General features: G+C 41.3%; 1 protein-coding gene across 2 annotated transcripts in view; it reads right to left on the reverse strand.

Moving 5' to 3' along the window:
* Positions 1–15,304, reverse strand: part of PXDN (peroxidasin) — a 144,182-nt gene that overhangs the window by 37,286 nt on the left and 91,592 nt on the right. For both annotated transcript variants that reach the window (XM_010591886.2, XM_003411793.3), the window contains 6 exons: positions 12,406–12,575; positions 7,171–7,443; positions 5,614–5,730; positions 4,583–4,741; positions 2,988–3,100; positions 1,513–1,669 (listed from right to left, as the gene is read on the reverse strand). In XM_010591886.2, the coding sequence (XP_010590188.2) occupies positions 1,513–1,669; positions 2,988–3,100; positions 4,583–4,741; positions 5,614–5,730; positions 7,171–7,443; positions 12,406–12,575 (989 nt within the window). The remainder of the gene's footprint in view (positions 1–1,512; positions 1,670–2,987; positions 3,101–4,582; positions 4,742–5,613; positions 5,731–7,170; positions 7,444–12,405; positions 12,576–15,304) is intronic.

Genomic DNA, 15,304 nt, shown 5'->3' on the forward strand with positions numbered 1-15,304 from the left:
TCCAGGAGGTCTTCCTTGACCATCTTATCTAAAAAAGACCTCCTCCATCTCTCTCTAACCCTAGGAGAGCTAAGGAGATTTCTACAAAAGGGATATTTGAGCATGATGGGGCTTACCTGGTGTTATGGACTGAACTGTGCCCCCCAAAAATACGTGTTATAAATCTTAAACCCTATACCTGAGAATGGGTTTTCTTTGTTACGGTAATGAGGCAGTGTCTTAAATCAATCTCTGTTGAGATATTAAAGAGCAGATTGAGGAAGTAGCTAAGCAAGCAAGCACAGATAGTACAAGATAGATGTCACGTCACATGAGATCTCCAAGGAACCAAGAAACAGAAGCTGTAAAGAGACAAGGACCTTCCTTCAGAGCCAAAAGAGAGAGGAAGCCAACAGAGAGAGAGCAGGCATACTGAATTCGGACTTCTAGCCTCCTAAACTATGAGCAAATAAATTTCTGATCATTAAAGCCACCACTTATGGTATTTCTGTTACAGTGGCACTAGAAAACTAAGACCCCCAGTGAAGTTAGGTATTCTAGTATAGGCCAAAGCACAAGCAAGGGCTAAGTGCCACACGGGGTACGCAGGTTCTAGGAGGCATATGGCTAAAACTAAGGGTACACAGAGAGCTGGGGAGACGGACTATGCAGCTGGTGACATGCAGGTTGGGGACAAACTGTAAGGACTTGATGCAACGTTAAAGGGTTTGGATTTTATCCTAGTATTAACAGAAAGCATGAAGAAATAGGAGCAACATGTAATGAGACTTATTTTTGTAGAAAAATGACTCTGGAGATTATGTGCAGATACACTAGAATGGTGTGAGGCCTGCTGCAATAACCTGGACAAAATACAACAAGCACCAGGGTAAGACAGGGGCAGCGGGCAGAAAATGCAAGAGGGAATAGAATGTGGAGGCAGAATCAACACGATTCTAGGACTACTGACAGGCCTTAGGGAAAGGGAACTGCTGATGGTTATCTAGAGGTTTATACTGAAAGACACTGAGGACCTAATACACCCCAGCAGTATGCAAGGCCATACTCAATAGAAAGAAAAAGCACAGCTAAGGAGCATATAATTTTTTTTACAGCAATAACTATATCACTTTTGCCAAAAGATGACTGTAAATTATATATTTAAACAGTATAGGATTTGAATGACCACGAAACTAAACCACCAAATGATTGAACAAGGAAAGTTTTACCAAGTGAATAGACCACAGTGGCTTGCAGAATCTCCAAAGAAGAGCAGAAAGAATGAGGGCCTGGGAGACTGAGCCTGGCCCGGCCACTAACTGAGCTTTATAACACTGGGCAAGCTGCCTTTCTGGGTCCTTGGTTTCCTCACTTGTAAATTCACGATGTGTTCTCTTCTAAAAACAATTCTTAAAATTCTCTACTAATTAACCTGCCATTACACGGGAAGGCTGAGTATTTTCTTTCAGTTGCCTCTGACACCATTAAGTTTATGGGAGTTATAAAAGACTCTGTGAGCCCGTGTAATCTTACCGTTCACACTCAGGACCATACTAACTGAGGCATAGCCAATGGTGTTCCGGGCCACACACTCGTAACGGCCTGCATCCGCTGTTCCAACATCATTGATGGTCAAGAATCCCTCGGGGTTAATGTGGAATTTTCCACTCTCTGTTACCTGAACCCCATCCTGGAGCAAAATGAATAATAATAACAATCGGAATTAGAATTAGAGGTTTTTGTTTTTTGTTTTTTGGGGCGAGGGGCAGGAATACCATTTGTTAGGCCTTTCCAAATGGAAATGTCTTAAGGATTTGGCTCAGATCTTTCCAAAATTAGAGAGTGAAATTTAATATAATTCGACCAATACCAATATAGTGGAATAAACTTTCTTAAGCATTTACCCTTTGCTGAGGTCAAAGCTGGATGCAAAAGATACAAAGAGGAATGAGACAGGCTGTACCGGACAGAGTTTTCCAGGACAGTGGTGGTGCTGTTGGGGGGCGTGGGGAGGATCCACATGGTAATCTCCATAGGATAAATGCATAAGATATAGGATAAAATATGGTATGAATGCTGGGGCGCAATGGAATCAATGGCCTCTAATACAGCCTATGAAATGCTCCCTGAAAGAGACAACAGTAGAGCTGAGACTTACAAGATGACTTGGAGCCGAAGAAGGAACAGGTGAGTGTTCCAGGCCCAGGTAGGAGCCAGGACAAACACACAGGTGTGTATGCAGAAAAGAAGACATGTATGGTTTGGGTACAGGCTGAGAGGTAAGGCAAGGCAGGCTGTGAGATAAAGCTAGTGGGGCAAGCAGGGGGCAGGTACAGAGGCCCTTATACTCCATGCTTCAGAATTTGCACTTTATTCAGTGGGTGATGGGAACCATTAACATGATCATCTCTGATCATTTCCATATTAAAGCAATTGTTTGCATTTTTTAAGTACAGTGAAGAATTTTTATATCAGGCTTGATAAAAAACAAACACAAAAAACTGAAACAACAACAAAAGCCTTCCTGACTCTATGGATTATGTGACCTTGGATCTAATCACAGGTTTTTCTTTGCTTTTGTCACTGGGGAAACCCTGGTAGCACAGTGATTAAGAGCTATGGCTGTTAACCAAAAAGGTTGGCAGTTCGAATCCACCAGGTGCTCCCTGGAAACCGTATGGGGCAGTTCTACTCTGTCCTGTAGGGTCGCTACGACCCTGTAGGGTCGCTATGAGTTGGAATTGGTTTTGTTGTCACTGGGAAGGATATGAAAAGGACAATGTCCAGAGTTTGGCTGTTTTGTTTTCATAAGTCAGGACACCCTCAGAATTTCTTCAACTCAAAAGTTTACAATTTGAACATTTTGTTCTTTTTCCTGGTATAAAAAATCTGTAGAAGAAATAGGCAGGTACTAGCTCCCCTCACTTAATAAAACTTCCTACAACAGAAGTAGAGTCTGAATGGCTCTTCTGTGCTCTGAAGACAAGGCAGCACCCAAGATTTATTACCTTATTCCATGTTATGACTGGCTCAGGCTCACCCTGGGAACTGCATGGAATCTGGACATTGGTGCCAACTTCCACGGTCATATCACTTGGAATGCTGGCAAACACTGGGGTAACTACAAGGCAAGGGACATGCAACTGATAAATGTGCAGAAACCATGAAAACTTGAAATTTATACAAAAAAAAAGCACAAGCACGCTTTCCCTCAATCAGGCCAGATCCAACAGCACTGAGAACTATTCGGCACAGGTACCAGGCCCTTTCTCTAATCTCCTAACTGCTTCTTCACTTAATGACAAAGCTAAAACGGACAAGAGATCATCTGCCCAACTACTCACCCCATAATCCAACACTCTTCACAACATGAGCTCTGGTGTTTGAAGAGTACAGTCAACGCTAACTCCTCACCGCTCCTGAGCTAACAGCCCCAGTGCCTCTGACATATCCCAAAGATCAGCCTATGCTGAGTGCTCTCAGTACCTCCCACACCTTCGTCCCCCACCCCCACCCACTACCCACACCACAGGGAGCCATGGCGGCCAGGGACAGTCTCTGAGCATATGCTGAGGAGCATAATGAACTCTGCAGAGAGTTTGATTAGAGGAAGAAAATACATAGTTAGACAGAAGTAGCTTTTCTCTTCTGAAAAGTTAAGAAAGTTGGCTAAATATGATAAAGTTCTGGGTGGTTTTTTAAAATCAGTTCTACTCCATGTGTTCTCCCCGTGAACAGGCCGAGTGTTTTTAGCCACCCCAAATTCTATCAAGTCAGGAACCACAATGGCAAACCTCATAAAGCCCAGAGCCAACAAAGCCGGGTTGAGTTTTCAACAATCTGTTGATAAGAAACAAGAGGGGAGCCCTCTCTCAAAGTCCCAAAGCATTTCACATGTCAACAAAGAGTCATGATGGAATTCAAATGCCCTTAATCCCACCCCACTCTTCTCACTCTCCTGACCTCACAGGTCTGATTTTCAGTACAATGGGCTCTGGGTTATAAAGCAGCCTTGGCCGCCTCATTTCTAGGAGCCGCTTGGGCTTTAGCTGTCTGTGCTTGGAGACATTACTTAATCTTCTTTATCCTGATTCTATCAAAAAAGATATGAGGTAACTAAAAGTCTTCTAGAACAGGCTAGACAAAAACAGGCAAACAGCACATCCAAAAAGGACGAAGAAAAAGCAGGAATCAAATCATCAGACGGCAAACAGGAGAAAAACACAACTGGGCCTCAGTGAGCTGGCTTTACGAAACCCTTTGCTACTTAAAGGCTCATCTTAGAAAAGATTCGTATGAAACAACCCTCTTCTAAAGTAATATTAATTACCGCAGTCGATCTAAAAACCTGATCGGTCTCACTTTAACAAGTCAGCCTTATCAGAATTACATTTGAGCATCCTTAAAAAAAATAAATCTTTTCACTAGCTAAAGTGAATGGGATCTAACGAGATGCTATTTAAACACTTTAGGAATACAAGTATAAGTGACATGAAAAAATACAAAAACGGAAGAGTAAAATTCTTCTAATTAACAGTAAAACTAATATCGGCAGTATCAGAACAAATCAACTGAGTACAATACAAAGGAATGGGACACGGACCTCTTGGCTGTACCGTCAAATGTGCCACAACCCTCTGGGAGCCAATGATGTTGACAGCCTGGCACTCATACTGCCCCTGATCATGAAGAGCAACTCCGGAGATCCGCAGCGTGCCCGATGACAACACCAGGTGCCGTCTGTCTACGGAGAGTTGACTCCCTGAAATGCAGAGGTGGTATCTGAGTTATTATTTCCCCTCTACAGTACACAATTCGTCATTGATGTTAATTAAAGGTCCAAAAAAAAAAACAAATCAAACTCATTGCTGTCAAGTCAATTCCAACTCACAGGTATCCTATAAGACAGAATAGAACTGCCTCATAGGGTTTCCAAGGTGGATTCGAACTACCAACCTCTTGGTTAGCAGCCAAGCTCTTAACCACTGTGCTACCAAAACCAAAATCCAAACCCATGGCCATCAAGCCAATTCCGACTCTTAGTGACCCTATAGGACAGAGTAGAGCTACCCCACAAAGTTTCCAAGGAATGCCTGGTGGATTGGAACTGCCAACCTTTTAGTTAGATGATGCTGCTCTTAACCACTATGCCACCAGGGTTTCCCTGTGCTACAAGGGCTCCTAATTAAAGGTAACAACCAAAAAACCAAACCCACTGCCGTCGAGTCGGCTCCAACTCATAGCAACCTTATAGGCAGGAGGTGAAAAACTCAGGGGTTAAGGAGAAATGCATCGGAGTCTGGCAGTATGAGCCACGACATGGAATAATTTACCCTAGCCCCCCCTTTCCCTCCAGTAAGCAAATAATTCATTCAGCAAACTTTCATTAAATGTCCTTAAGATAAGCCATACATAAGCTGTGTGCAACCAACACAGGGATAAATAAACACAGTCTCTGACTCCCACGTAACTCACAGTAAGGGGGACGAGAGGCACAAACAGGAGAGAGCGCTGCGACGCACGCACTGAATAAGAATAAACTAGGATGACATGGGGACTCAGTTTGTGTTTGCTTCTTTACTTGTGTCCCAGAGGAGGCAGGAGATTCAGGAAGCCCGGGGTCTGAAATCTTACCTCCTTTCGTCCATGCAATGACTGGCTGTGGATAGCCCTTTGCTTCGCACTGGAAATCGACTGTCTGGCCCTCGATAACAGTCCTGTCTTGAGGTGTCACAGTGAACTGAGGAAGAGCTTCCGGAAGTGAAAACATTCAAAACATGAAATTTAAAAAACAGCAGTAGGTAAAAAGGCTACACATCAAAGCTAACATTAGCAATTTTTCTTCACCCTAGGGAAGCATGCTTCCATTTAAAAAAAAAAAAAAGTTCCCACGGAGTCAATTCCGACTCATAGCGACCCTATAAGACAGAGGAGAGCTGTCCTATAGAGCTTCCAAGGGTACCCCGTGGATTCGAACCGCCGACCTTTTGGTTAGCAGCCGTAGCACTTAACCACTATGCCACCAGGGTTTCCTATAATTCCATTAGTGACAAGAAAACGATCAGAGTTGTAACAGGACATTTTACTGCTGAATACACAATTGATGAGAAGATAAGAATGGAAAGATTTACCTCGTTCCTCAGCTTAAATTAATATGTGCAAATGATGAACAAAATATCATCTAGTACATCTGTGTTTACCGACAGAAGTTTTTATTTATTATTGTTGTTGTGAAGTGCTGTCGGGTCAGTTCCGACTCGTAGCAACCCTAAAGACAGAGCAGAATTGTCCCATAGGGCTTCTCAGGAGTGGCTGGTGGATTCGAACTGCCGACCTTTTGGATAGCAGCCAAGCTCTTAACCATTGCACCACCAGGGCTCCATTTTATTATTATTGGGTGAAAAAAGCAAGTTAGAGAACAGCATGTCCAGTATGATTCCATTTTTATGAAAATAGCCATCACTACAACAAAGAGTAAAGACCACATAACATGGATACGTTACTATACGTGCTACAGGTGCATAAAAAGAACTATCAAGATGGATTAACAACAGACTGCTGTCCCTGGAGGCAAGAAACGGGTCGATGAGAAAGGAGCGGGGAAAGAAAAACATTCTTTATATTTTGCACTTTAGTATTGTTTTAATGTTTTCTAACAAACACCTCATTTTCCAATTTATTTAAAAACTAAAAAAACCCATTTTTATAGTCAACTAAGCAGTCTGGAAACACATAGCAAAAGTCTTTAAAATTTAAAAAATAAAAAACACACTCCCAGAATTTTATGTCCAAAAATCAGTCCCTGCAAAGCATTCAAAGATGCATATGCAAGGCACACTGACTAATTCAATCTATGTGTGGGCAGACACACATTCATCTACTCCACAAATATTTATACATGCCAGGTGCTTTAGCTGCTAGGGATGATCACGACTGGAAAAAACAAAGACCCTCTAATAAAGGAGCTTCTAATCAGAAAATAAAAAAAAAAATCACCAAGTCATACCTAATAAGGCAAATGGTGGTAGTATGATTTGACAAAAATGAAACAAGGTAGGGAGAACACAGAGTACTAGGATGGGGATGGAAACCAGGACAGGGCTTGCTTCTAGAATGGTCACAAATAAGACAAGAGGGTAAGCCATGTGGATACACTGATCCAAATAATCTGTCTTTACTTCTACTGCTTACCTTGCACAATGATATGAGCAGTGGCATGGATGCTATCGATACTGTTGGACGCAAAACACATGTACTCCCCACTGTCTTCCTGTATGACGTTCTGTATATAAAGGCCACCAGAAGGAGTGGTATTTACTCTAGGATCAGCTGGTAAAGGTGTTCGGTCACCTTTCGTCCAGGTGATGCGTGGTTGAGGGTGACCTGTGGCACTGCATTCCAACGTGACACTTTCTCCCACCAACACTTCCGTGTTCTGTGGCTGTATTACGAATGTGGGTCGAGCTGTCCCAATTAAAAAAAAAAATCTGAATTAATTTCTTCCAGTTAAACAATAGCTCCTTGAAGCATTCTATTTTAAGGCTCCTCACTCTACATAATTTACCTCCAAAACTAGCAAAACGAACACAAAAGTTAATTGTGTACTTTTCTTTCTTTTTTTAAGAACTGTGCAGACAGGTAAAGTGGATCATTGCCTTATGTCAAACAAAATGCAGGTACCCTGTGCACAATAAAGAATTATGATGGATTGGTAAGAGCCAAACTGCTTCTTTACATATTTACTTGACTCTATTGAAAAGTCTAACATCTGTTCATTCTGAATGTGTTATGGAAATCTTACCAATTGTTCTTAATGACCCAAAACATTGCTTTTAAAGGCAGAGGCATTCAGAGCATATAACAAACATTACATTTGACACACAAAAAGAAAAATGCAAATTACAACTATATTAAGATAATATTTTTCAACTCTGAATACATTTACTAATGAATTTTGTGGGTGAGTTTATGCAGAGACAGGATTCTTATACGTTATTAGTAGGAATACTGACACAACCAACCTGGAGAGTACTATGACCATATATATCAAAATTAAAAATTACTATGACCTTTTACCCAGCAATTACCCTTCTAGGAATTTATTCCATAGATAGTTTTACATGCACGTAAAATGACATGCATGCAGGTTCCCCCCCCCCATATTATTTCTTCAGGTCAACAACCCTTATCCACAATTCTGAAATCCAAAAATCAAATTTTTTCACTTACTTGTTGGCAAAACTTGACGTGATCTGGCATGAGGCTATTTATAGTCTTTATTTATTCCACTTATACTGTGACTATTCATTCAGGTTGCTACAGAATATGATTATATTGATTATAAAATAGTACCCAAGACTCTGCTGCCAATTTAAGTTATCACATGGATAACGCAGTATTTTACCCTTCTAAGGAAATTTCTCAAAACTCTTAATTTCAATTGACATCTGGCCTGAAGGATTTCTGGATAAAGGAGTATGGGCTGGTGACAGCAAATATTTTTGGGAAAAAATGAAATGTACACCAAAAGAGAACTAGTTAAATAAATTATATAAATTTTGGAACTCTCGGTCCATAAAAGGCATGCTGAATATTCCTTATACATATGAAAGAGAGAAAACAATTTTTAAAAATTTGAGTGTTCAAATGAAAGGCTAGAAATAATTTTAAAATCTAGCAAGTAAAAAAAAAAATCACTTGTCTTTCACGTGCTTTTAACTTTTCTAGCAGGATGAAGAAGAAACTACTATTAGTAATTTTGGGAGAGGGGAATTGGGGTGTGAATTGAGTGAATAATAGAAATAGCCAGGAGGGAATCTTTTCTATATGTTTTTGTTTGTTAATGTGTAAAACATAGTAATCAAATATCTAAGTAGAATAAGTAATAAAAAAATACATAAATGACATTCAATATCAGCCTTGCTAGGGATATGGCAAACTAGAGACAGTGAAGTTACTCACAGAAATAAGTAGAATACCAGTTAAAATTTGCTTTGAGGACATTTGCAGAACCTTATAAATTTGGCATTAACTAGCCTTAAACCCATTGCCATTGAGTCAATTCCAACTCATAGCAACCCTAGTACAGGGCAGAACTGCACCACATGGTTTCCAAGGAATGCCTGGTGGATTCTAACTGCCAACCTTTTGGTTAGCAGCTGTAGCTCTTAACCACTACGCCACCAGGGTTTCCTAACTAGCCTTAAGGGATGTGAAAGACAAGAGACAAAGATCAGAACCTGCCCAAGATGAGGCGCCAAATAGAAAACACTATATAAAGCTGGGTCTCCGAAGCACCATAACATCAGTATGGGAAAGTACTAGAAGTAAAGTCAACTTCCACCTACCTCCCACCCAGGGCACTATGCTGAGTAGAAAGGGAAACAGATCTTATTTACATTTTCTTAACTAAAAGCTGGTCCCCACATGGGTTTGCTGCATTACCCCACATTAGACAGAAGGAAGGTGATCTCCAATGGAAGAGCTGAGGTGCAGATAAAAATAAAGGGCCAAAAAGTGCTAAGTGTATGGCCACATCTAGACAAAAACTAGGCAAGTGAAATAACAATGATGTTTTATAAGTTAAAAAAAAAATAATAATAACTCAAGTAAACTAGAAAGGGTGATTGTATTTGGGGGAGAAAGACAAAGACAGTAACTTTAGACTTTGGCAACTTAAGAACTCATATAAAATTTTCTAGGATAACTACTTAAAATAGTAGAATTTGAGTATACAACTTCCAAACCAGTAGTGGGAAATGAAAAGTAATTATTCCAAAATATGGCAAGAAACATAGAAAACGCTGGACATACAACCAAAAATAAGATGTAGATAGATAAATCTAAACACATTGGTAATTACCATACATATAAATGGACACACTTCAAGAAAATGATGTCAGTATGTTTTGTTTTGTTTTTTTTTAATTAGCTCTAAATTGTTTCTAACAAACACATTCAGACCATATGGATATAGAAAGGTTCAGAGAAAAACGATGGGAAAAAATACACCACAGAAATACTAATCAAAAGAAAAGTATTTCACCTATATTAAACCAAATTAACTTTTAAGACACAAACAAAGGTAGAAGTGTTAATGATAAAAAGTTTAATTCACCAGGAAGACAAAAATTACAAACCTTTATTCCCCCAATACAGAGCTTCAATAGATGGTGTATTTAACCCTTTATGACCCACTGAGATTTACAAGTCACTCTCTTATGACTACTATAGATTATTACTGCAGTCTAGGACAGGGGTTGGTAAACTGTTTCTGTAAAGGGCCAGGCAGTATATATTTCAGGCTTTGGGGCCACAGAGTCTACAGCCATTACTCAACTCTGCCATTATAACACAAAAAAAGTCATAGATGATCCGTAAACAAGTGTGGTTGTGTTCCGATAAAACTTGTTATTGACATTAAACTTGAACTTCCTATAATTTTCATGTGTCATAAGATGGTACTCCACTTAAAAATGCTTGGCAGTCTTAGAAAAATGGGGGGTGCGCCAGTTTGGGCCCCCAAGGTATAGTTTGCTGACCCGTGGGCTAGGCTATCGGGTTTCTAAATGGCTGATTCCCTGTCTCTATAGTGACTTCCTATACACCAGACTGCAGGAGACACTTGATGTGTATGCTAGAGACCTATGTCAACATGCTCAAATTAGCATATTAAATAACGTGGCACAGTGGTTAAGAGCTCAGCTGCTAATCAAAAGGCTGGCAGTTCATATCCACTAGCCACTCCTTGGAAACCCTATGGGGCAGTTCTGCTCTGTCCTATAGGGTCGCTATGAGTCAGAATTGACTAGAGGGCAACAGATTTTTGGTTTGGTTTTTCCTAAGAAAAAAATTTCAAATCAAAGGGGTTAAATTTTGGAACTCTCGGACCATAAAAAGCATGCTAAATATTCCTGTTCCAGGGACCAACTAACCTAACAACTCTCCTAAATGTTTTATTATTCTCCCTTGTTCTATAACATATTCTTACAGCACTGAATCATTTTCTTCACTTTTTTGTGGTTTTTTTTCATTCCTTACACAGACAGTACAATCTCCTTATATACGGAGCTGTATCTTTTTTTTGCACAGGCTAATAGTAGTCTGAACACCTAGAAGAAAAGCTGACTTTGCAAGATGCTCAGTATCTTCTGTTAAACCTGTGGGAATATGCTCAATTAAGAACTTTGATTCAACAGCTGCATCTTCCTTTGCTTTTCTCTGAACTGAAATTTCACAGCTAGGAGTTCTCATTCATTAATATTTATCGACTCTATACTTGCAGCCCTGGCGGCACAATGGTTAAGAGCTTGGCTGCTAGCCAGAAGGTCATCAGTTCAAACCCATCAGCCTTAGAAACCCTGTGGGGCAGTTCTACTCTGTCTTATAGGGTCACTGTGAACCAGAATCAACTCGATGGCTAGGGTTTGGTTTTGGGTTATGCTTGGACGTACCAAGCAATACAAAGCCAAGACTGGTTTTTAAGGAGGTAAAATTTTAAACAAAAAAACACAAAACTACTTATAATGCCATCTGTTAAGTTTTGCAAGGGCTTAAAATATAAAAAAAAAAGACCAAGGGAAACAGAGTGGAGAATGATTTATTACACAGTGGATGTTAAGGGCAGGGGAGAAAGCTGCGCAGAGGAAGTTACAACTGCAACTTTGCCTTGAAGAATGACCTGGACTCCCCCGGCCTACACACCCGAGAATGGCCCGTAGACCCACTGAGAGTCGGGGAGTGACTTGCGCTGTTTTTACAGTAGCAACGATGGATCTAGACTGCTCCACTCCACACTTCTTTAAGAGCTTGCTCCTCTTCAGACCAAAGGTCCCAGATTAAACGGACGGATGAGAGCAAAGGCTGCAAGGCGGCAGGCCCTGGCTGATTACCCGCCACAGCTGTGTTTGGCTTGGCTTGGATGGTCTTTCTAAATTTTACGAATTAATTGCCAATATTTTAAAATTTTGCATAAAAATCCAGATGTTTGGCTACTTTCAGAAAAAGAAGATTAGAGAATCTAGCAAAATAGAGACCCTCATCACCAAATGGCAACAAAAGGTTGTGCTGAGTAGTTGCCTCCTTCAGATGGGGGGTGAGTGGGTGGTGTCACCGGGTGTTCATACAGCCTCTTCAGTCTTCCACAGCTCCCCCTGGACTCCCTGTGCTCATGCCATCACCTGCCTTGACGGCGTAGATGCCCCTGGATTAGGGCTGACTATGGAACAAAGCAAGTCCAATAATGAAGAACTCGTGACACCGTGCTTCAAAAGCCACGTCAGCCAACCCCGGTATATAAATAGGAACTTCAACTCGAGACTTTAGCAATTAGTATTATTTTGTTGAGTTGGGGCGAAAGGAAAAGAAGGAAAGGGCTAGGAAGGAAAGACAATTCTAGAAGGAGCCTGTTACATGAAATCAACGTACCTGGAGATCCAAAGTACCTGAGGGTCACCTCTTGTGTTTTCACTTCTCCTGCCACATTTTTCGCCATGCACTGGTAAATCCCCTCATCTGTCTCCTGAGTGTTTTGAATCATCAGAGTTCCATCGTCCAATAAGTTTAAACGGGAATCTGTTTTCATGCTCAGCTCGTTACTGTCAAGGCAAAAAGCTGACAGACTCAACATTTTAAGGCACACGGAAACTCACCAGCCCCAGTGAAAGGTTTTTTGGGACCAAGAATGGGATTCCAGCATTCCAGAGAGAACGCTGAGCACCTCAGAGAGGCAGAGCGGGAATGCCTTGTCTTCTCAGGACCTTTTTCTCTGAATAGCCTCTGTCTTATTGACATCGCATCTCTGATTAATTCATATATTCACTTTTATTATTTATATGTTCAATCTAGATCTATGTGTTTTAAAGCCATAATTCTGAAGGGAAAACTATAAAGATAGAAAAAAAAATTCAGCTAGTCATCTAGTGCTGCTATAAAAGAAATACCATAAGTGGGTGGCTTTAGCAAGAAGAAACTTCTTTCTTCACAGTAAAGTAGGCTAATTGTCCCAGTTCAGGGCGTCAGCTCCAGGGGAAGGCCTTCTCTGTTTGTTGGCCCTCTTATCAGTCTTTTTCAGGCTAGCAGCTTCTCTGCGCAGGTACCCTGGGTCCAAAGGACACGCTCTGGTCCCCGCGCTGCTTTCTTGGTGGTATGAGGTCCCCCACTCTCTGCTTACTTCCTTTTCTTTTTTATCTCTTGTAAGATAAAAGGTAGTGCAGGCCACACCCCAGGGAAACTCCCTTTACATTGGATCAGGGATGTGACCTTCCTAAGGGTGTTACAATCCCAACCTAATCCTCTTTAACATAAAATTACAATCTCAAAATGGAGGACAACCACACAATACTGGGAATCAGGGCCCAGCCAAATTGATACACACAATTGGGAGCGCATAATTCAATCCATGGCAGTAACATTTTCCTTTGTTTGAGACAAACAGATGAAAGACAAAGGAGTAGGAACATATTTTTACATTACCAAAAGCAATGTAAATATATATGTATATATACATATTTTAAGTAACATCTACAAGCTTCTGAGTGCTTCTGTTTCAAAATATACAATAAGCCAGTGGTACTGCTCCAGCTGCCATTGAGAGCTCATCTGCCCAGATGTGCAATTCCCAGGACACTAATCTCTTGATCCTCCACATGACTGGTGAGTCCTCTGAACAATAAAGGCCTCTCGGCTGGGCTCCTGCCACATCACACAGACATTACCAATTCACCTTGTCTCACGGCCAAGAAAAGAATCCTGTGACTCAGCCCTCCCCCCATGTCTTCACACCAGACTTCATCTCTCAGTTTCTGCCCCCAAACCCCTACTCCACACCCATGTGAAAGTTCTTGGGTCTCATTGTTCAAAAACACGTGAGAAGGCGACAGTTGAAGTTTGACGTGTACCTAAGATCACAACTCATGGTAAACGTGTCAACGGAATAAGAAAAGCCAATATACTGAGCTACATGGGAGAATCCCGTTCCAAAATCTGTTGTCAATGAGTCAATTCCAACTCATAACAACCCTATAAACAGAGCAGAACTGCCCCATAGGGTTTCCAAGGCTGCATATGTTTACGAAAGCAAACTGCCACATCTTTGTCCCACGTAGCAGCTGGTGGGTTCGAACCACCGATCTTCTGGTTAGCAGCTGAGCACTTAACCACTGTGCCACCAGGGCTCCCATATGGGAACACACACACAAAAAAAATGAAACCCACTGTTATCGAGTCGATTCTGACTCATAGGAACACGGTGGCACAGTGATTAAGAGTTTGGCTGCTAACCTAAAAGGCTGGCAGTTCAAATCTACCAGGCACTCCTTGGAAATCCTATGGGGCAGTTCTACTCTGTCCCATAGGGTCACTGTAAGTCTGAAATATGGGAACACAGACACATCTAAAAAAATCCTATTTCTACCAGATCATCAAGACAGATAAAGACACTTTGGCAATAAAGGTTCACTTCCCTTAGTTCAGGAGCCCTGGCTAACCAAAAGGTTGGTGGTTCGAACCTACCATGATGCTCTGAGGGAGAAAGATATGGCAGCCTGCTTATGTAAAAGATTTACAGCCTTGGAAACCCTATGGGGCAGTTCTGCTCTGTCCTATACAGTCACTATGAGTTGGAATCAACTCGACGGCAGGTGGTTTCCCTTAGTTCATGTAATTAATCATCTTCAGTGCTGAGAACGGCTCTACCTTATTCTCCTGCAAAGCCAAGAAATTGTGATTGATTACACCCACTGGAGGAAAAAAAAAAAAAAGCAATTTTTTCTGAGGTGTATTTTTTTCTAAATCATGCTTTAGGTGAAAGTTTACAGCTCAAGTTAATTTCTCATACAATATTTATACACATATTGTTACGTGACCCTAGTTGCAACCCCTACAATGTGACAGCACACTCCTCCTTTCCACCCCGGGTTTCCCATGTCCGTCCAACCAGCTCCTGTACCTTCCTGCCTTTTCATCCCGCCTCCGGATAGGAGTCGCCCATTTGGTCTCATGTCCATCTGCTTGAACTAAGAAGCATTTTTTAAATGTATCTCCTGTGGGCACTGTTAACAGAAACCTCAGAGTGCTTCCCAACAGTCTGTAAAGGCTCTCCTGTGTGATCCACACACATCCTATAGCCCACCAAGTTTTCTTAAGCTCTTCTCTGCCTGGCATGGTCTTAGTCACTAATCCATGAGAAGATTTTTGTTTCTACACAAACTTTTCTGGATAGACGCAACAATCATCTCAGGCCCCATAAATGGCACTCATACCAGTACAGCCCAGCCTCCTTCCAATATCCGCAGTACATAGCAAGTGAGGTGGTTAGCAGAGACAC

This window comes from Loxodonta africana, chromosome 12 (genome assembly GCF_030014295.1).
Source record: "Loxodonta africana isolate mLoxAfr1 chromosome 12, mLoxAfr1.hap2, whole genome shotgun sequence".
In the NCBI taxonomy this organism is placed as follows: Eukaryota; Metazoa; Chordata; class Mammalia; order Proboscidea; family Elephantidae; genus Loxodonta; species Loxodonta africana.